Consider the following 19,922-nt stretch of genomic DNA (forward strand, 5'->3'; position numbering starts at 1 on the left):
AGCATGGGAGAAAGATGTAGGCTGGGAGGCTAGGCCAAGCTAGGCTTTTCACGTTTTTCTGCCTGCTTTATATTCTGGCCATGCTGGCAGCTGATGAGATGGTGCTCACCCAAATTAAGAGTGAGTCTGCCTTTCCCAGCCCACTGACTCAAATATTAATCTCCTTTGGCAACACCCTCACAGACACACCGAGGATCAATAATTTGCATCCTTCAATCCAACCAAGTTGACACTCAGTATTAACCATCACAAGCCCACCCCTTGTCAACTTGAATCCATATACATCTCCTGAGATCAAAAATAATCCTCAAATATAGACAATAATGAGGTTATAATTATACCTAACATAATACAACTATCCTTCGTACAACTGGAAATGCACCAATCCCCAACCCAAATGCTATTATATAAAGTTAACAATACTTAAATGCTGATATGAAGTCAATAAATCTTATGTCACAGGATAAAGGAGAAAGGAAATAAAGTGAAGATATTTTCTTAGTACAAGTGTACACATGCACGAACATGCTTTTAACAAAAGGAGGAGGAAATACTCATGACAATTACACTTCTCATTTCTGCAGCTGGTCCCATGGTCCTCCATTTTTAGGGAGGGTGTAAGGTCTATGTCTAGATTCATTTTTGTACATGTAGACGTCCATTTGTTGAAGACTGCCTTTTCCCCATTATAATGTTTCTGCTCTTCTGTGAAGGAGAAGTTGACTATATTTATGTGGTTCTGCTTCTGGGCTATTACATTCCATTAATCTATTTGTCTGTTCTTGCACCAATACCACACTGTCTTGATTAAATTAGCTTTATAGTAAGTCTTATAGTCAGGAAGTGTCAAGCCTCAAACTTTGTTCTACTTCAATACTGCATTGGCTATTCTAGTCTTTCCATCTCCATATAAACTTTAGAATCAATTTGTCAATATCCACAAAACTTTTTACTAGAATTTTGGTTGATATCGTATTGAATCTACAGATCAAGTTGGAGAGAACTGAAATCTTAACAATATTGAGTCTCCCTATTCATGAACATAGACTATCTTCTTCATTAATTTTTTTCTATGATTTCTTTCATCAGAGTTTTGTAGTTCACCTCATTTAGACATTATACATATTTTGTTATATTTACACCTAAGTAATTTATTTCTTTTAGTGCTAATGTAAATGGTATTGTGCTTTTTAAATTTCAAAGTCCAGTTTTTCATTTCTGGTATCAAGCAAGGCAATTAAATTGTGTATAATAAATAACCCTGCATTCCACATCCAAGGACTTTCAGTATGATGTTGAAAAGAACTGATGAGAAGGGACATCCTTGTATTGTTCCTGATCTTGGTGGGAAATCATCTAGTTTCTCACCATTATCTATGATGTTAGCTGTGGGATTTTTTGTAGTTAATCTTTATCAAGTTAAGAAGGTCCTTCTCTACTGTTAGCTTACTGAGTTTATATCATAAACGGATGTTGGGTTTTGGGGAATGCTTTTCCTGCATCCATTTATATGATCATTAGGGTTTTCTTCTTTAGTTTAATGTGATGAATTACATTAATTTCCAAATGCTGAACTAGTCTTGCATAGCTGCAAAAAATCCCACTTGGTTGTGGTGTGTAATTCTTTTTATACATTGTTGAATTCCATTTGCTAATATTTTGTTGAGGATTTTTTGCATCTATGTTCATGAGAGATATTGGTCTATAATTTTCTTTTCTCATAATGTCTTCATCTGGTTTTGGTATTGTGATAAATCTGGCCTCATGGAATGCACTAGGAAGTGTTCCTTCTGCTTCTATTCTCTGAAAGTGATTGTAGACAATTGGTATAATTTCTGCTGTAATGTTTGGTAGAACTCACCAGGGAACCCGTCTGGCCTGGCACTTTCTTTTTGAGAAAGTTATTAACTATTGATTTAATTCATTTAATAGATGTAGGCCAATCTAGACTGCATTTTATTGTGTAAGTTTTGGCAGATTGTGTTTTTTAAGGAATTGGTGCATTTCATCCAGGTTATCAAATTTGTCGGCATAGAGGTGTACGTAATGTCGATAGAATCTATAGTAATATCCTCTCTTTGATTTCTAATATTATTAACTTGTGTTTTCTCTTTGCATATGTAGCCTAGCTATTGGCTTATAAGTTTATTTATATTTTCAAAGAAATAGCTTTTTTTTCCTATCTTGATTTTCTGTCTTCAGTCCCTGATTTCTTCTCTAATTTTCATCTTTTATTTTCCTCTACTTACATTGGGTTTAAACTGCTTCTCTTTTTCTGGTTTCCTAAGGGGAAAGCTTAGAGCTTTGGGGAAATAAACTCCTGCTGTTGAAAAAAAAAATTTATTTTGACATTTCTTCTAATATATGCTTTCAATTCTATATATTTCTCTCTTATCACTGCTTTCACTGCATCCCACAAATCTTGATAAGTTGTATTATTTTGTTTTAGTTGAAAATATTTTTAAGATTTCTATTGAGATTTCTTCTTTGACCAGTGTGTTATTTAGAAGCGTACTGTTTACTCTCCAAGCATTTTGTGACTTCCCAGCTATCTGTTATTGATCTCTAGTTTAACTTCATTTTGTTTTAAGAGCAGACACTGTACAATATCTGATATGGTTTGGCTGTGTCCCCACCCAAATCTCATCTTGAATTGTAGCTCCCATAATTCCCATGTGTTATGGGAGGGACCTGGTGGGAGGTAACTGAATCATGGTGGCAGTTTCCTCCATACTGTTCTTGTGGTAGTGAGTAAGTCTCATGAGAGCTGACAGTTTTATAAGGGGAAACCCCTTTTGCTTGTTTCTCATTCTCTTTTGTCTGCCACCATGTAAGATGTGCCTTTTGCCTTCCACCATGATTCTGAGGCCTCCCCAGCCACGTAGAACTGTGAGTCTATTAAGCCTCTTTTTCTTTATAAATTACCTAGTCTCAGGTATGTCTTCATCAGCAATGTGAGAACAGACTGACACAATATCTGTTCTTTTAAATTTGTTAAAATGTGTTTTTATGGCCCAGAATGTGGTCTGTCTTGGTGAATTCTTCATGTGATCTTCAGAAGAAGGTTATTCTGCTGTTGTTGGGTGAAGTAGTCTGCAGATGTCCATTATATGCAGTGGATTGATGATGCTGTTGAAATTTGTTATGTCCTTTCTGATTTCTGCCTGGTGGGTCTATCCATTTCTGACCAGTTGTACTCTTAAGGCTGGTGGGTTGTCCGTTGTCAACTCAGCAACCCTCCATTTCCCTTCTCAAAGCAGAAAGAGAAACCAGGTTCTATGTTTCTCCAGATCCTTTCCCATATGTCTCAGGGTGAGAGTTAGCTGAAAGAAATTCATTAAAGATTTGGGAGGTAAAGAGCAGACGCCACAACCGTTTTTGAAGTCAGATAAGCACACCCTTAGGCAAATGGATCTGTGGGGCTACCTAGCGTGTCCTGAGAGCCACAGCTTCAACACTGTCGACTGTGGGAGATGTGCAAGCATTCCAGAGTTTTCATGAGAATTACATTAAATTTCTGTTTCTTTTCCTCTTAAGAACGGACAGTTTTATAGTTTTTGAATATAATATTTTCTTTTTCGGTGGGGGGTTGTTTGTTGTTTGAGACAGAGTCTCGCTCTGTCGCCCAGGCTGGAGTGCAGTGGCATGATCTCTGCTCACTGCAGCCTCTGCCTCCTGGGCTCAAGCAATTCTCCTGCCTCAGCCTCCTGAGTAGCTGGGATTATAGGCATCCGCCACCATTCCCAGCTAACTTTTTAAAATATTTTTAGTAGAGACAGGGTTTCACCATGTTGACCAGGCTGGCCTCAAACTCCTGACCTTAAGTAATGCACCTGCCTCGGCCTCCCAAAGTTGCTGGGATTACAGGAGTGAGCCACTGACATTGGCCGAATATCATATTTTCGACAGCAGATTCTCTGCCCTTTGCTCCAGCAATCCCAACTTGGTAAGAACCCGTTTATCCCCATCTTCAAACTGTTACAGCTGGAATTCCTGGAGCTGCTCCCATTTTCCTGACCAAATCCTAGTGGGTAGAGTTTAGTGCTGGGTAAGGGCAGAAGGCTGCTTAAAGCTGCAGTGGAGAACATGGAGAAAGACAATGACAAGGCCCAGGGACTCATGTTTCCACTTTAAGGCATGAGTGGAGCGCTAGAGAGCTTCAGGATTTCCCTGAAATGATTCCTTATTTCTTGTAACTACAGAGTTAAGACTTCTGAAAACTCAAGCCCACATCTGATTTTGCAGGTGGCTGAGTAATTCTGTCTATCAGGCAGTGAGTCTCTCTACATTTAGGGCATTGATGGGCAAAGAGTGGGAATGAGAACAGATCCCAACATGTCTGTGTCCCTTTTGCACATTCATATCCTACTGACTTTCCTTCCCCTTCCTCCCCTACCGGCAGTCACTGTTGCTCAAAGGTCCTAGAATTATGTTTTCTGAGGCAACAATTTAGCAGGACAATGCTGACTTTCCTCAATATGCACCTGGCCACTCCCCATATTTCTAGTCTCATAACTAGCCCCAAATCTTATTATGAAGCCTAATTTCAGAAGAGCTATCCCATGCATATCTAAAGAATTGCAATGCAATGGTCATGACAATGGCAGAAATGAACTTTTGATTGTGCATGGGAATATGTGTTTAGGGCTGTAGAATCCTCTGTTGGATTAGACCAAATGTATTAATATGGGTGCAATGACTAGAGATTCTGGATTGAATGACTGGAGATTCTAGATTGAATGACTAGAGATTCTGGACTGAATTTGTTTAATTACTTGAGAGAGACTCTATTGGTTTCCTTGGTTAGTTGACTAACATCAGGACTCACAGTGGCCACACTAAGTGAGGTTGAGTTACCATAGCTTCCTTGGTGTGCGGTCCTAGAAGGAATTCAAAGGGTTATGGAAGTACGGTGCATACTCCCATACCTGCTCCCTTGCTGAATCTACATTCACTTCTTTGCCAAAAAATTGAAAAAACCCTAAGTGAGGAAGGCTCCAGCATCCAAGAAACTCTGCTGTGGCACTTTCCTGCTGAGCAGGCATGGTACTGGGCTATGCCACCATTGAAGGTGGCTCCTGGAGTCCAAAGAGATGGTGGACCCTGGACGGGATGGCAGAGCCCAGGCAGCAGCACTGAACCTTCAGACCAGGTGGGTTGGTTCCCTTCATGGGCGGCAGGGCTGATGGTTTGACCTGCAGATCTATCTAGCCATGGCTAATTGATCATGGAGCTCTTAGGATTGAAACAGATGGGAAACACATTGCGGTTGTAATTGATTTGCATAGGTGAAAAATCTCCAGGTCAGGTGGATAGAGACTGGACTTACCACAGTAAAGAGGCCTGGGATCTCAATCAATTTCAGGGAGAGAGTCAGTTCCCAGAACTGCAGCCCTGAATAAAGGGAAGTCCAAGTCTGTTTGAGGAAAGCCCACCAACCCTTTGCACTGCAGATCTTCCTGTTCGCCTCCGTAAAGCAGAGATTCACAACTATGAGTGGTGGATAAAGAGCTGCTGTACCCTGGCTCTGGGGCGATGCCACGTCCTTGGAGCCCCAGTGCCCACCATGGCCCCTGTCATAATGTGGGACTAATGTGGGTTGGGGGACAGCTGCCTTTGTCTTGGACTCATCCCACACTTGTCTCAGGGCCCTAAACACACCTTGGGGCTCTTTATCTCCCCTCTAAGTACAGAGCTGAACAGATATGTGTCCTACTGGTGGAACCTCCATGTTGGTGTCTGGACCCCTGGATTCAGGCCCATCACGGTTGGGTGACTGGACATCCTAGAATGGCTTTTCCTTTGGAAAACGGAAAACGGAAAACCAAAAGCCATGCTGTAGGGAAGACTTGAAAGATGTGGAGGAGGTAATTTTTATTACATTTCTTTCAATTGCCTCTTGACTCAGGCAGAAATCAAATAAATTATTAGCAAGGGAGTGCTCTATTGTAAATATCAACAGATGGAACTCCACTTCCAGCTATTGTCCCAGATGTGTTCTGTATCCCAGAGCAAATCAAAAATGTCCCTGATACCTAGTAAACAGCTACAAAAATGGCCAGTGATTCTTTCTCCTGCAGTTTCTAGCTGTTAGCACACATTGCCAGAAACAGCCTGCCTTTGAATGGCAATAGCATACTTTGTGTTCTGGCACCGAGGCCAGAACGTACTCATTCTTGAGGAAAAAGGCCTTGCTTACATGGGATGTAATGTCCTGTTTCAGTATTAAGCATAACACATGTCATTAAATGGAAAACCTGGCGTAACAGGAAAGCAAGCTTCAGCTCTGTATTAGGAACTCCTGCTTCTGCTAACATGGAATGAAGTCCCCATGGTCTGCTGAGTAAACTGTCAGAGCCAATTTCTGTGAATGGGGCTTCCCGCCCTGAGCTGCTGTTCAAAATAGATGATTTGGAAGGTTCCTTTCTGCTCAGTGTCCACACCATTTTTCCCAACATAAGATGTCAACTTTATTTCTAACAGTTAAGTTCAAAATCATATACAGGCAGGATCTGCCATGAGTTCTTAATCATAGTAAAAGCTACTATAGGTGACTGAAACGTGTTTTTTAAAAGGACTAATTTAAATTTAAAAAGGTAGCTCCGTGAAAGGTGTTAGTGGCTGGCACTTAAGAACTTAGACTGTAACTTAGACTAGAAGTAATTTTCTATTACAATATCTTACTTTAACATTTGAGACATCTTTTTAAAATTTCCCACTGAACTGTAGAAAAATGACAATCTGTAAAGTTTCTTGCTCTGAGATGCCCTGGGGTGATCAAAGGCAGAACACACCAGCCTCGCTGTGGCCCTGCCAGGCTGTTGTTCTACGCCCTGCCTGTGGGGGCGCTGGAGAGCAGCCCGCCACCTCCCAGAGCTCCTCACTCGGGATCAGTGATACCATCACAGACCAGGTACAGGGACGAGAGGAACCGGCAGCTCCTGCTGCCCGCCCCCCAGACATCCCAATCTGCGTCTGCGCAGGGATGTCACACTGAGTGACAGCCATCATCGATCTCCCTTTTTCTCTGAAGAAAGACATGTCTCAGAATTTGCCCAGTGAACATACGGGCAGTTTACTCGGCTGCAGCTGCTACAGTATTATACGCCAATGGGGATGAAAATACACAGATGTATTAAAAAGGGGAAACTATATGTTAATGTATATGCATTTATGTGTATTAAGATGTTTTAACAACTTAAAGTAGTAAAATTTTCCAAAGCAGTAGAGTGAATAAGATTCACTTTGTGGAGGTAAATCTAGTTTTTATATTACAAAGGATTCTTTGCATTCAGTAGAACTGACATTTTTCTTTTAGAATTAATTGAAGCCAGAATTTACTCTGAAAAATGAGGAAGTGAAACCATATGATTTATAAGTCTTTTAGAATTTTAGCATTTTAATGAACTTTATGCATCTGAAAAATTGAGATTATATGTCTCATTAGCATTTCTCTAATAATTTATTTTGTATCACATAAGAATGTAGACATATGATATGATCAGTTTGGTTCAAAAAGTATATTTGTATCAGTCCAATCTTGTAATAGCTCCATTTGTATGATTCATATATAATTTACCGGAAATTTTTTTTTTTTTTGAGATGGAGTCTCATTCTATTGCCCAGACTGCAGTGTAGGGAGCCACAATAGCTCACTGCAGCGTCAAACTCCTTGGCTCAAGATATTCCTCCCACCTCAGCCTCCTGAGTAGCTGGGACTACAAGTATGTGCCACCAGGCCTGACTAGATTTTGTTTTTACTTTGTAGAGACAGGTCCTGCTATGTTGCCCAGGTTGGACTTGAACCTCTGGCCTCAAGTGATCCTCCTGTCTAGGCCTCCCAAAGTACTTGGATTACAGTTGTGAGCAACTGGTGCAAAAATTTGTTGTGACCGAGTGTGGCGGCTCACACCTGTAATCCCAGCACTTTGAGAGGCCAGGGTGGGCGGATCACCTGAGGTCAGGAGTTCAAGACCAGCCTGGCCAACATGGCAAAACCCCATCTCTACTAAAAAAAAATACAAAATTTAACCAGGCATGGTGGTGGGCGTCTATAATCCCAGCTCCTCGGGAGGCTGAGGCAGGCAGAATTGCTTGAACCCGGGAGGCAGAGGTTACAGTGAGCCGAGATCATGCCACTGCACTCCAGACTGGGCGACAGAACAAGACTCTGTCTCAAAAACAAAACAAAACAAAACAAACAAACAAAAAAACTGTTGCTCACAAGAATTTTACTCTCTCTGGGCTAGAAGTCATGAAGGTGTGTCTTGCCTCTCTTTCAATTGTGATGTGTTTTCCCACAATAAGCAAAAGGATAACAGCACTTCATCCACTCGAGACTTTCTGGCTTTGGAGGCCAAGAAATATGCTGATCCTTGTTGTGACTCTATCCTCCGCCCAGCACAAATTAGAGGTTGATAACTACACATCTTGAATGAAGACACAGATGAATTCTGAGTGAGCGTGTAGGAAGCGATTCCCCGTTTAGTTACAGACTGCTGCATGTGCCTGCCTTGGTTTCATGGAAATTTACTGCTATGCAGATGGGGTGACTTTTGGGTATTAGGGCCCCATTTAATTACAGACTGCTGCATGTGCCTGCCTTGGTTTCACGGAAATTTACTGCTATGCAGATGGGGTGACTTTTGGGTACTAGGGCTGTTTGCCCTTCCTAAAGACAAACACTGAAGAAGAAATGAGCGCATGCCTATTAATCTTCGTGGGACAAGTTAAATTACCAGCCTGCTTGCCTTTTGCTGCAACTCACAGAATTAAACTCCCATGAGGGCTCTGCTGGCTGCCTTGGGCCCCAGGCATGCGTCCTGGACTCGGCTCCGCTGCCTCTCCCCTTGACCCTGTGTCCCCCAGGTCACTTATCGGCATAGGGACTGCTCTGCCAGGCATCTCACCCGCTTCGCCCTCCACCTCATCTCTCAGCTGTAATACCGTCTCCACCTCTGCCCCCACCCCGCAGGCACCAGACTGACCATGCGTCCCCACCACATGCTTCCTGGCATCAGCCCCATGGTGAGGCTGCACTCGGCTTCTCTTCCCAACAGCCAGAATGAGTACCTCGGGGACAGATGTCTGTTTCATCCGCCTAACCTGACGTGACACTGGAGAAAGCTCATCTCCATGGAAGGCATCCTACACCAAATGCATCCTGACCCCCACATCTTATGTGATCCTCAGAGGTCTCACCTGGCGTCCTCCACGGCACACATTCTATGCACACGTGCTGCCGCCAGCCAACGGGGAGCAAAGGCGCGAAGGCCCTGCAGCCTCCAGCGTCCGGGAGGTACGGGGAGACCCTGTGAAGCCCTGACACCTCCTGTGCTCAGCACCATGATAACACTATAGGAATTCCGGGTGAGTCACCTGCTCCCTGAGTTCCAGTGCTCTTGTGTTCAACATGGGCTTCATCAAGTGTATTTTACAGCATTTGTGAGGATCCCTGACGGGAATGCTTGTGAAGTGCCCCAGTCAGCACACAACAGTCGACAGTGGGCAGTTTATTAAGGTCCTTTTGTAACACGATTTACTAAACCTTTTAAGCTTTGTTTCCAATTCTAAGACTGCATCTATGGATAGACTCAGTGAAATATAAATTATAGAGACAAATAATTCAAATAAAAGAATAATAAACAGAACAACTATAAAATGTAATTCACTTACCACTTCTTCATGAGTTGCATTTTCTACATGTATGCCATTAACCTGAACAGATGACAAAGTAAGAATGTTGAGAATAATAATTGATTAATACAAGTTAAAAATAAAAATGCAATCAAGTTAAGGATTAACGTGTACAATACTGACCTGGAGAACAGCATCTCCTACGAACAACATCCCCGTCTGGTCAGCTGCAGGGTGGCAAAAGTGGCAACAGTGTTAAGAGAAATCTCAGTGACATGCTTTGTTATGACAGTCATTTAAGCACAGTGCTTGCAGTAGCTGAAGTGGCCACATGAGTGTGCGTGTATCCACGTGAGTAGATGTGTGTTTATGTGTGCAGGTGCAGATGGGTGTGAATGTACGCATGTGTGTGCATGTGTGGGTGTGGGTGGAATGCATGGGTATTTGCGAGTCTGAGCGTGTGAATCTGTTGATGTGTGTGCCTGGGTGTACACATGGATGTGTGTGTGCATGTGTCCACAGGGGTATGGGAAATGTCAACACATAGCAATAGGCGGCCACTTCCTAAGGAAAGCTAGATTGATTTACGTGCATTAAATTTACGTTGCCTTCCAGTCACAGGACTTGTTTAGTGTGGAAAACAAATGTCACTTCCTCCTAATAGAGGGTTTCATTACAGGATATGGAAAGTCTAATGCACATATTTCATTAAGTGTGCAATAAACAAGGAATTCCCACAGCCACTTAGCATTTCCCCTCATTCTCATAAGCAAACATACACAGACAGCTCTGATCAAAACGACTGTACCTAGAATATTGAAGGCAACAAAGAGAAAAACTTTGTATGAGAAAGTTTGAGTATAATCTATGCGGCATGTTTTCACTTAACCTTTCCATTGTCAGAGAGGCAGAGAGAGCCCCATTCAATACGACTGAACAAATCAGCACAAAAGCTAAGGCTTTTTTCCCCAATTTTTGCCTTCATATAGGTTTGTTTCAATTTTAAATCTTTGTTTAAATAGTGGAAAACAAGTAATAACCTGTTCTTTGAAAGTGGGAATGCTCTTGACAAACTATATACAGATTAAATGTCAATTCTAAATATTACTTCTAGTGTTTAGCAAATATTAAATCGTATTGAAACTATAGTTTTCATATCACTGTATGTAATGGTACCGATTCTGTACAGCAATGGTACTGATGTTAAGCGATCCAAATAAAGTTCTCATTTGCACCGAAACTGTGCATAGCAAAGCTGCTGTGGCCCATGCAGTGGTGGCAGCTGTTCTCTCCTGCGCCGTCTCCCTGTGTTCAAACTGCCCCCCTCCCTCTCAGTGTCTCTCACTGTCTCTGTGTCTCTCTGTCTCTTTCTGTCTCTGTCTCTCAGTTCTTCGCATGCTGTTGTTCCCCTCTCTAGCCACACGAGGGTGGGCTGCATCCTGAAAACATTTATTGATTATCTGGAATAATGGACTCTTGAGCCGGGGTCTCAGAAGCATTACAAGCCTAAATTTTAAGGGAATCAAAGGCTAACAGAAGAAAGTACACACAGAATATGTGGATTCCATGTGAAATTACACATGCGGTAGTGATTATATAGATCATATCATTAATATGGATGCTATAAAAGTGCAGAAAATTACATATGATAAAAACAAGGTCCAAGTCAATTAATCATCATAATTCTCAATATTTAGTTTAAGAAGCACCACCTTCCCACCTATGAGTGAGAATATGCGGTGTTTGGTTTTTTGTTCTTGCGATAGTTTACTGAGAATGATGATTTCCAATTTCATCCATGTCCCTACAAAGGACATGAACGCATCATTTTTTATGGCTGCATAGTATTCCATGGTGTATATGTGCCACATTTTCTTAATCCAGTCTATCATTGTTGGACATTTGGGTTGGTTCCAAGTCTTTGCTATTGTGAATAATGCTGCAATAAACATACGTGTGCATGTGTCTTTATAGCAGCATGATTTATAGTCCTTTGGGTATATACCCAGTAATGGGATGGCTAGGTCGAATGGAATTTCTAGTTCTAGATCCCTGAGGAATCGCCACACTGACTTCCACAAGGGTTGAACTAGTTTACAGTCCACCAACAGTGTAAAAGTGTTCCTATTTCTCCACATCCTCTCCAGCACCTGTTGTTTCCTGACTTTTTAATGATTGCCATTCTAACTGGTGTGAGATGGTATCTCATTGTGGTTTTGATTTGCATTTCTCTGATGGCCAGTGATGGTGAGCATTTTTTCATGTGTTTTTTGGCTGCATAAATGTCTTCTTTTGAGAAGTGTCTGTTCATGTCCTTCGCCCACTTTTTGATGGGGTTGTACACATGGACACAGGAAGGGGAACATCACACACCGGGGACTGTTGTGGGGTGGGGGGAGGGGGGAGGGATAGCATTGGGAGATATACCTAATGCTAGATGATGAGTTGGTGGGTGCAGCGCACCAGCATGGCACATGTATACATATGTAACTTACCTGCACATTGGGCACATGTACCATAAAACCTAAAGTATAATAATAATAATAATAATAATAATAATAAAAGAAAAAAAAATAATAATTGTCCTTCAGAATCTCTAACTCCTGTATCCTCAGAATGTTGCTGAGAAAAGTGAAATATAAATTGTAAATAAATTTGCTTTTAAGATAAAAAAAAAAAAAAAAGAAGCACCACCTTTATTAAATACCTACCCTGAGGCATCAGAAACTAAGCTTCAGCTTGTCTAACCTTATCTAATAGAGATAAGGTTGTTCTTATCAAAGTATTTTACCCCATGGTCTGAATGGACCTATAGAAAATAAAAATCTCTGTGCATTTAGATGCATTGATTTTTACAAAACAAACTTTAGCTACTAAATGGAAAGTAGTTGTTGTCATTGAACAAGTCTAGTGCAGGAGATAATGTTTTTGTTTTTTTGTTTTGTTTTGAGACGGAGTCTCGCTCTTGTCACCCAGTCTGGAGTGCAATGGCGCGACCCTGGCTCACGGCAACCTCTGCCTCCTGGGTTCAAGCGATTCTTTTGCCTTAGCCTCCAAGTAGCTGGGATTACAGACATGTACCACCACACCCTGCTAATTTTTTTGTATTTTTAGTAGAGACGGGATTCCACCATGTTGGCCAGGCTGGTCTTGAACTCCTAACCTCAGGTGATCTGCCCGCCTAAGCCTCCCAAAGTGCTGGGATTACAGAAGTGAGCCACCACGCCTGGCCAAGGTAATGTGTTTTTAAAATAAAACCTATGGTAATCACTCACAGTAAATGACTTAATCTCTTTGTTTAATGAAAGTCAATGAAGACGCATCTGACTCTTCTAACCTAAAGCAGAAAGCAGAATTTTGTTTTGTCAACAAGCCACATGTGTGCCTGAGATCCTACAGAACAGCAGAAAAAAATGACTGTCCAGAGCCAGGCACCAAAATGCATAACCAAATTCCCTGAAAAGAACGGTATCTAGGGTTTTCAAAATGGAGCGGCCATTTCTTGTCTGGAACTAACACAGTGAGGTCTATTTTGCTCTAGAGTTGGTCAGAAGCCGCCTCCAGACAGCAGAAAAACTCACATAGGGCAGTGCTGAGCCCGTGGGTCAGCAGCCTCCCTGGACCCAGACTTTTCTGCAGGGCCTGGGGTTTAATGAGATGATGATGAATTGCAGCCCAGCATCTGTCTGAGTGCCAGGCCTCCTCACCCAGCACGCCCGTGGGGAGCACAGCAGCGCTTACTTGGAGGGAAGTCCGCCTCATTAAAACATTTCACACACCCTGAAGAGGGTCCTGAATGGCTGAGTCAATGCATATCCTGTTTTGATTTGAGCTCTGAAGCCACCCAGAGACCTCGGTCTGGGAGAAGCAGGGATCCTAGGGCTGGCCACTCCTTACTCACCTCTGACTGGGAGAGCTCCAGGCTCTGCAGGTCCCGCAAGTTTGGAGGCCTGTGGACATTGAGGCAGTGGAGACAATGAGGCCCTAAGGAGGTGGCACATAATTTTTGTGTGTACACAAATATAATGTTATAAATTCTCAAGTAATGAAATTAAAATGCCAGCAGCAGTCTAGGTAAATAGCAAACATTGGCATACACTTTCTGCAGTTTTTGCAGAAATTTAAAGGATCAAATTAAAATCTTTAAGAAGATGTGGAAATCCCTCCTTAACTAAAACTTTGGAGTTTGAACAGCAGAAAAACAATAATTTTAATGTGGTGAGACAATGCTTGTTGGTTTATTCCTCATTTTCTTGCCTCCACTTTCTCCCTCCTCTCGCTGTGGGAAACAATTAGGTTTCCTCAGTTCTGGAGCTGACACTCAGGTTAAGCATTTGACAACCAGGCAGATGGAAGTCCAGCCTTTCCTCATGCCCCACCAGAGTCCTTCAGGTAGACAAACATTGTGTGAAATCACTTTTTCTTTGTTCACTGGTTTCTTTGCTTTTGTTTCCTCTTTCCTCTGTTTCTGGCAATAAGCTGGGTCATTAAAACTACTGAACTGAATTTACAGTAAACCATAAGTTCATCATTTCCAGAATGCTCAAGGTTCTTAAATATACTGACTTGAAATAGCTTTAAGCTAATTTAGTTCAAGCGTCATCAAAAATTTCACGGAATTTTGTCATTACTGTGCTTCGGTCCTAAATGCAGCTTAAGAAACAAAGACAGTTGCCTACCAGTTTAAGGAGATTTTGGGCTGAGATGATGGGGTTTTCTAAATATACAATCATGTCATCTGCAAACAGGAACAATTTGACTTCCTCTTTTCCTAATTGAATACCTTTATTTCCTTCTTCTGCCTGATTGCCCCGGCCAGAACTTCCAACACTATGTTGAATAGGAGTGGTAAGAGAGGGCATCCCTGTCTTGTGTCAGTTTTCAAAGGGAATGCTTCCAGTTTTTGCCCATTCAGTATGATATTGGCTGTGGGTTTGTCATAGATAGCTCTTAATATTTTGAGATACGTCCCATCAATATCTAATTTATTCAGAGTTTTTAGCATGAAGGGCTGTTGAATTTTGTCAAAGGCCTTTTCTGCATCTATTGAGATAATCATGTGGTTAGGCAACTTCAGCAAAGTCTCAGGATACAAAATCAATGTGCAAAAATCACAAGCATTCTTATACACCAATAACAGACAAACAGAGAGCCAAATCATGAGTGAACTCTCATTCACAATTGCTTCAAAGAGAATAAAATACTTAGGAATCCAACTTACAAGGGATGTGAAGGACCTATTCAAGGAGAACTACAAACCACTGCTCAATGAAATAAAAGAGGATACAAACAAATGGAAGAACATTCCATGCTTATGGGTAGGAAGAATCAATATCGTGAAAATGGCCATACTGCCCAAGATAATTTATAGATTCAATGCCATCCCCATCAAGCTACCAATGACTTTCTTCACAGAATTGGAAAAAACTACTTTAAAGTTCATATGGAACCAAAAAAGAGCCCACATTGCCAAGTCAATCCTAAGCCAAAAGAATAAAGCTGGAGGCATCACACTACCTGACATCAAACTATACTACAAGGCTACAGTAACCAAAACAGCATGGTACTGGTACCAAAACAGACATATAGACCAAGGGAACAGAACAGAGCCCTCAGAAATAACACCGCATATCTACAACTATCTGATTTTTGACAAACCTGAGAAAAACAAGAAATGGGGAAAGGATTCCCTATTTAATAAATGGTGCTGGGAAAACTGGCTAGCCATATGTAGAAAGCTGAAACTGGATCCCTTCCTTACACCTTATACAAAAATTAATTCAAGATGGATTAAAGACTTAAATGTTAAACCTAAAGCCATAAAAACCCTAGAAGAAAACCTAGGCATTACCATTCAGGACATAGGCATGGGCAAAGACTTCATGTCTAAAACACCAAAAGCAATGGCAACAAAAGCCAAAATTGACAAATGGGATCTAATTAAACTAAAGAGCTCCTGCACAGCAAAAGAAACTACCATCAGAGTGAACAGGCAACCTACAGAATGGGAGAAAATTTTTGCAATCTATTCATCTGACAAAGGGCTAATATCCAGAATCTACAATGAACTCAAACAAATTTACAAGAAAAAAACAAACAACCACATCAAAAAGTGGGCAAAGGATATGAACAGACACTTCTCAAAAGAAGACATTTATGCAGCCAAAAGACACATGAAAAAATGCTCATCATCACTGGCCATCAGAGAAATGCAAATCAAAACCACAATGAGATATCATCTCACACCAGTTAGAATGGCGATCATTAAAAAGTCAGGAAACAACAGGTGCTGGAGAATATGTGGAGAAATAGGAACAATTTTACACTGTTGGTGGGACTGTTAACTGGTTCAACCATTGTGGAAGTCAGTGTGGCAATTCCTCAGGGATCTAGAACTAGAAATACCATTTGACCCAGCCATCCCATTACTGGGTATATATCCAAAAGAATATAAATCATGCTGCTATAAAGACACATGCACACCTATGTTTACTGCGGCACTATTCACAATAGCAAAGACTTGGAACCAACCCAAATGTCCAACAACAATAGACTGGATTAAGAAAATGTGGCACATATACACCATGGAATACTATGCAGCCATAAAAAATGATGAGTTCATGTCCTTTGTAGGGACATAAATGAAGCTGGAAACCATCATTCTCAGCAAACTATTGCAAGGACAAAAAACCAAACACTGCATGTTCTCACTCATAGGTGGGAATTGAACAATGAGAACACTTGGACACAGGAAGGGGAACATCACACACTGGGGCCTGTCGTGGGGTTGGGGGAGGGGGGAGGGATAACATTAGGAGATATACGTAATGTAAATGATGAGTTAATGTGTGCAGCACACCAACATGGCACATATATACATATGTAACAAACCTGCATGTTGTGCACATGTACCCTAGAACTTAAAGTGTAATTAAAAAAAAAAAAACCTCAAAAAAAAAAGAAGAAACAAAGACAGCAGAGTAATAGCACATGTCACGGAGTTCCATGTAGCTATTAACAGCTAAAGGTTACAAACAACATTACAAAAGTGTGAACCCTGTGAAATGTTGGCTTAAAACCAACCTTCTTTTTTGGTTGTGTCTCTGCCTGGCTTTGGTATCAGGACGATGCTGGCCTCATAAAATGAGTTAGGGAGGATTCCCTCTTTTTCTATTGATTGGAATAGTTTCAAAAAGAATGGTACCAGTTCCTCCTTGTACCTCTGGTAGAATTCGGCTGTGAATCCATCTGGTCCTGGACTCTTTTTGGTTGGTAAGCTATTGATTATTGCCACAATTTCAGATCCTGTTATTGGTCTATTCAGAGATTCAACTTCTTCCTGGTTTAGTCTTGGGAGGGTGTATGTGTCAAGGAATTTATCCATTTCTTCTAGATTTTCTAGTTTATTTGCATAGAGGTGTTTGTAGTATTCTCTGATGGTAGTTTGTATTTCTGTGGGATCGGTGGTGATATCCCCTTTATCATTTTTTATTACGTCTATTTGATTCTTCTCTCCTTTTTTCTTTATTAGTCTTGCTAGTGGTCTATCAATTTTGTTGATCCTTTCAAAAAACCAGCTCCTGGATTCATTAGTTTTTTGAAGGGTTTTTTTTGTCTCTATTTCCTTCAGTTCTGCTCTGATTTTAGTTATTTCTTGCCTTCTGCTAGCTTTTGAATGTGTTTGCTCTTGCTTTTCTAGTTCTTTTAATTGTGATGTTAGGGTGTCAGTTTTGGATCTTTCCTGCTTTCTCTTGTGGGCGTTTAGTGCTATAAATTTCACTCTACACACTGCTTTGAATGTGTCCCAGAGATTCTGGTACATTGTGTCTTTGTTCTCGTTGGTTTCAAAGAACATCTTTATTTTTGCCTTCATTTTGTTATGTACCCCGTAGTCATTCAGGAGCAGGTTGTTCAGTTTCTATGTAGTTGAGTGGTTTTGAGTGAGTTTCTTAATCCTGAGTTCTAGTTTGATTGCACTGTGGTCTGAGAGACAGTTTGTTATAGTTTCTGTTCTTTTACATTTGCGGAGGAGAGCTTTACTTCCAACTATGTGGTCAATTTTGGAATAGGTGTGGTGTGGTGCTGAAAAAAATGTATATTCTCTTGATTTGGGGTGGAGAGTTCTGTAGATGTCTATTAGGTCCGCTTGGTGTAGAGCTGAGTTCAATTCCTGGGTATCCTTGTTAACTTTCTGTCTTGTTGATCTGTCAAATGTTGACAGTGGGGTGTTAAAGTCTCCCATTATTATTGTGTGGGAGTCGAAGTCTCTTTGTAGGTCACTCAGGACTTGCTTTATGAATCTGGGTGCTCCCATATTGGGTGCATATATATTTAGGATAGTTAGCTCTTCTTGTTGAATTGATCCCTTTACCATTATGTAAAGACCATTGTCTCTTTTGATCTTTGTTGGTTTAAAGTCTGTTTTATCAGAGACTAGGATTGCAACCCCTGCCTTTTTTTGTTTTCCATTTCCTTGGTAGATCTTCCTCCATCCTTTTATTTTGAGCCCAATGTCCTTGATGAACATTGATGCAAAAATCCTCAATAAAATACTGGCAAACCGAATGCAGCAGCACATCAAAAAGCTTATCCATCATGATCAAGTGGGCTTCATCCCTGGGATGCAAGGCTGGTTCAACATATGCAAATTGATCAATGTAATCCAGCATATAAACAGAACCAAAGACAAAAACCACATGATTATCTCAATAGATGCAGAAAAGGCCTTTGACAAAATTCAACAACGCTTCATGCTAAAAACTCTCAATAAATTAGGTTTGATGGGATGTATCTCAAAATAATAAGAGCTATCTATCACAAACCCACAGCCAGTATCATACTGAATGGGCAAAAACTGGAAGCATTCCCTTTGAAAACTGGCACAAGACAGGGATGCCGTCTCTCACTACTCCTATTTAACATAGTGTTGGAAGTTCTGGCCAGGGCAATTAGGAAGGAGAAGGAAATAAAGGGTATTCAATTAGGAAAAGAGGAGGTCAAATTGTCCCTGTTTGCAGATGACATGATTGTATATATAGAAAACCCCATTGTCTCAGCCCAAAATCTCCTTAAGCTGATAAGCAACTTCAGCAAAGTCTCAGGATACAAAATCAATGTGCAAAAATCACAAGCATTCTTATACACCAATAACAGACAGAGAGCCAAATCATGAGTGAACTCTCATTCACAATTGCTTCAAAGAGAATAAAATACTTAGGAATCCAATTTACAAGGGATGTGAAGGATCTATTCAAGGAGAACTACAAACCACTGCTCAATGAAATAAAAGAGGATACAAACAAATGGAAAAACATTCCATGCTCATGGGTAGGAAGAATCAATATCGTGAAAATGGCCATACTGCCCAAGGTAATTTATAGATTCAATGCCATCCCCATCAAGCTACCAATGACTTTCTTCACAGAATTGGAAAAAACTACTTTAAAGTTCATATGGAACCAAAAAAGAGCCTGTGTCGCCAAGTCAATCCTAAGCCAAAAGAACAAAGCTGGAGGCATCATGCTACCTGACTTCAAACTATACTACAAGGCTACAGTAACCAAAACAGCATGGTACTGGTACCAAAACAGAGATATAGATCAATGGAGCAGAACAGAGCCCTCAGAAATAATGCCGCATATCTACAACTATCTGATCTTTGACAAACCTGAGAAAAACAAGAAATGGGGAAAGGATTCCCTATTTAATAAATGGTGCTGGGAAACCTGGCTAGCCATATGTAGAAAGCTGAAACTGGATCCCTTCCTTACACCTTATACAAAAATTAATTCAAGATGTATTAAAGACTTAAACGTTAGACCGAAAACCATAAAAACCCTAGAAGAAAACCTAGGCATTACCATTCAGGACATAGGCATGGGCAAGGACTTCATGTCTAAAACACCAAAAGCAATGGCAACAAAAGCCAAAATTGACAAATGGGATCTAATTAAACTAAAGAGCTTCTGCACAGCAAAAGAAACTACCATCAGAGTGAACAGGCAACCTACAGAATGGGAGAAAATTTTTGCAACCCACTCATCTGACAAAGGGCTAATATCCAGAATCTACAGTGAACTCAAACAAATTTACAAGAAAAAATCAAACCACCCCATCAAAAAGTGGGCAAAGGATATGAACAGACACTTCTCAAAAGAAGACATTTATGCAGCCAAAAGACACATGAAAAAATGCTCATCATCACTGGCCATCAGAGAAATGCAAATCAAAACCACAATGAGATATCATCTCACACCAGTTAGAATGGCAATCATTAAAAAGTCAGG

The 19,922-nt window shown here is 40.9% G+C and overlaps 1 protein-coding gene across 1 annotated transcript in view; it reads right to left on the bottom strand.

Moving 5' to 3' along the window:
• Positions 1–19,922, bottom strand: part of SNTG2 (syntrophin gamma 2) — a 426,593-nt gene that overhangs the window by 230,392 nt on the left and 176,279 nt on the right. Inside the window, exons 5-6 of the mRNA XM_054476287.2 lie at positions 9,820–9,863; positions 9,676–9,717 (exon numbers count right to left, since the gene is read on the bottom strand). Coding sequence (XP_054332262.1) covers positions 9,676–9,717; positions 9,820–9,863 — 86 coding nt within the window. The remainder of the gene's footprint in view (positions 1–9,675; positions 9,718–9,819; positions 9,864–19,922) is intronic.

This window comes from Pongo pygmaeus, chromosome 12 (assembly GCF_028885625.2).
Source record: "Pongo pygmaeus isolate AG05252 chromosome 12, NHGRI_mPonPyg2-v2.0_pri, whole genome shotgun sequence".
Taxonomy (NCBI): Eukaryota; Metazoa; Chordata; class Mammalia; order Primates; family Hominidae; genus Pongo; species Pongo pygmaeus.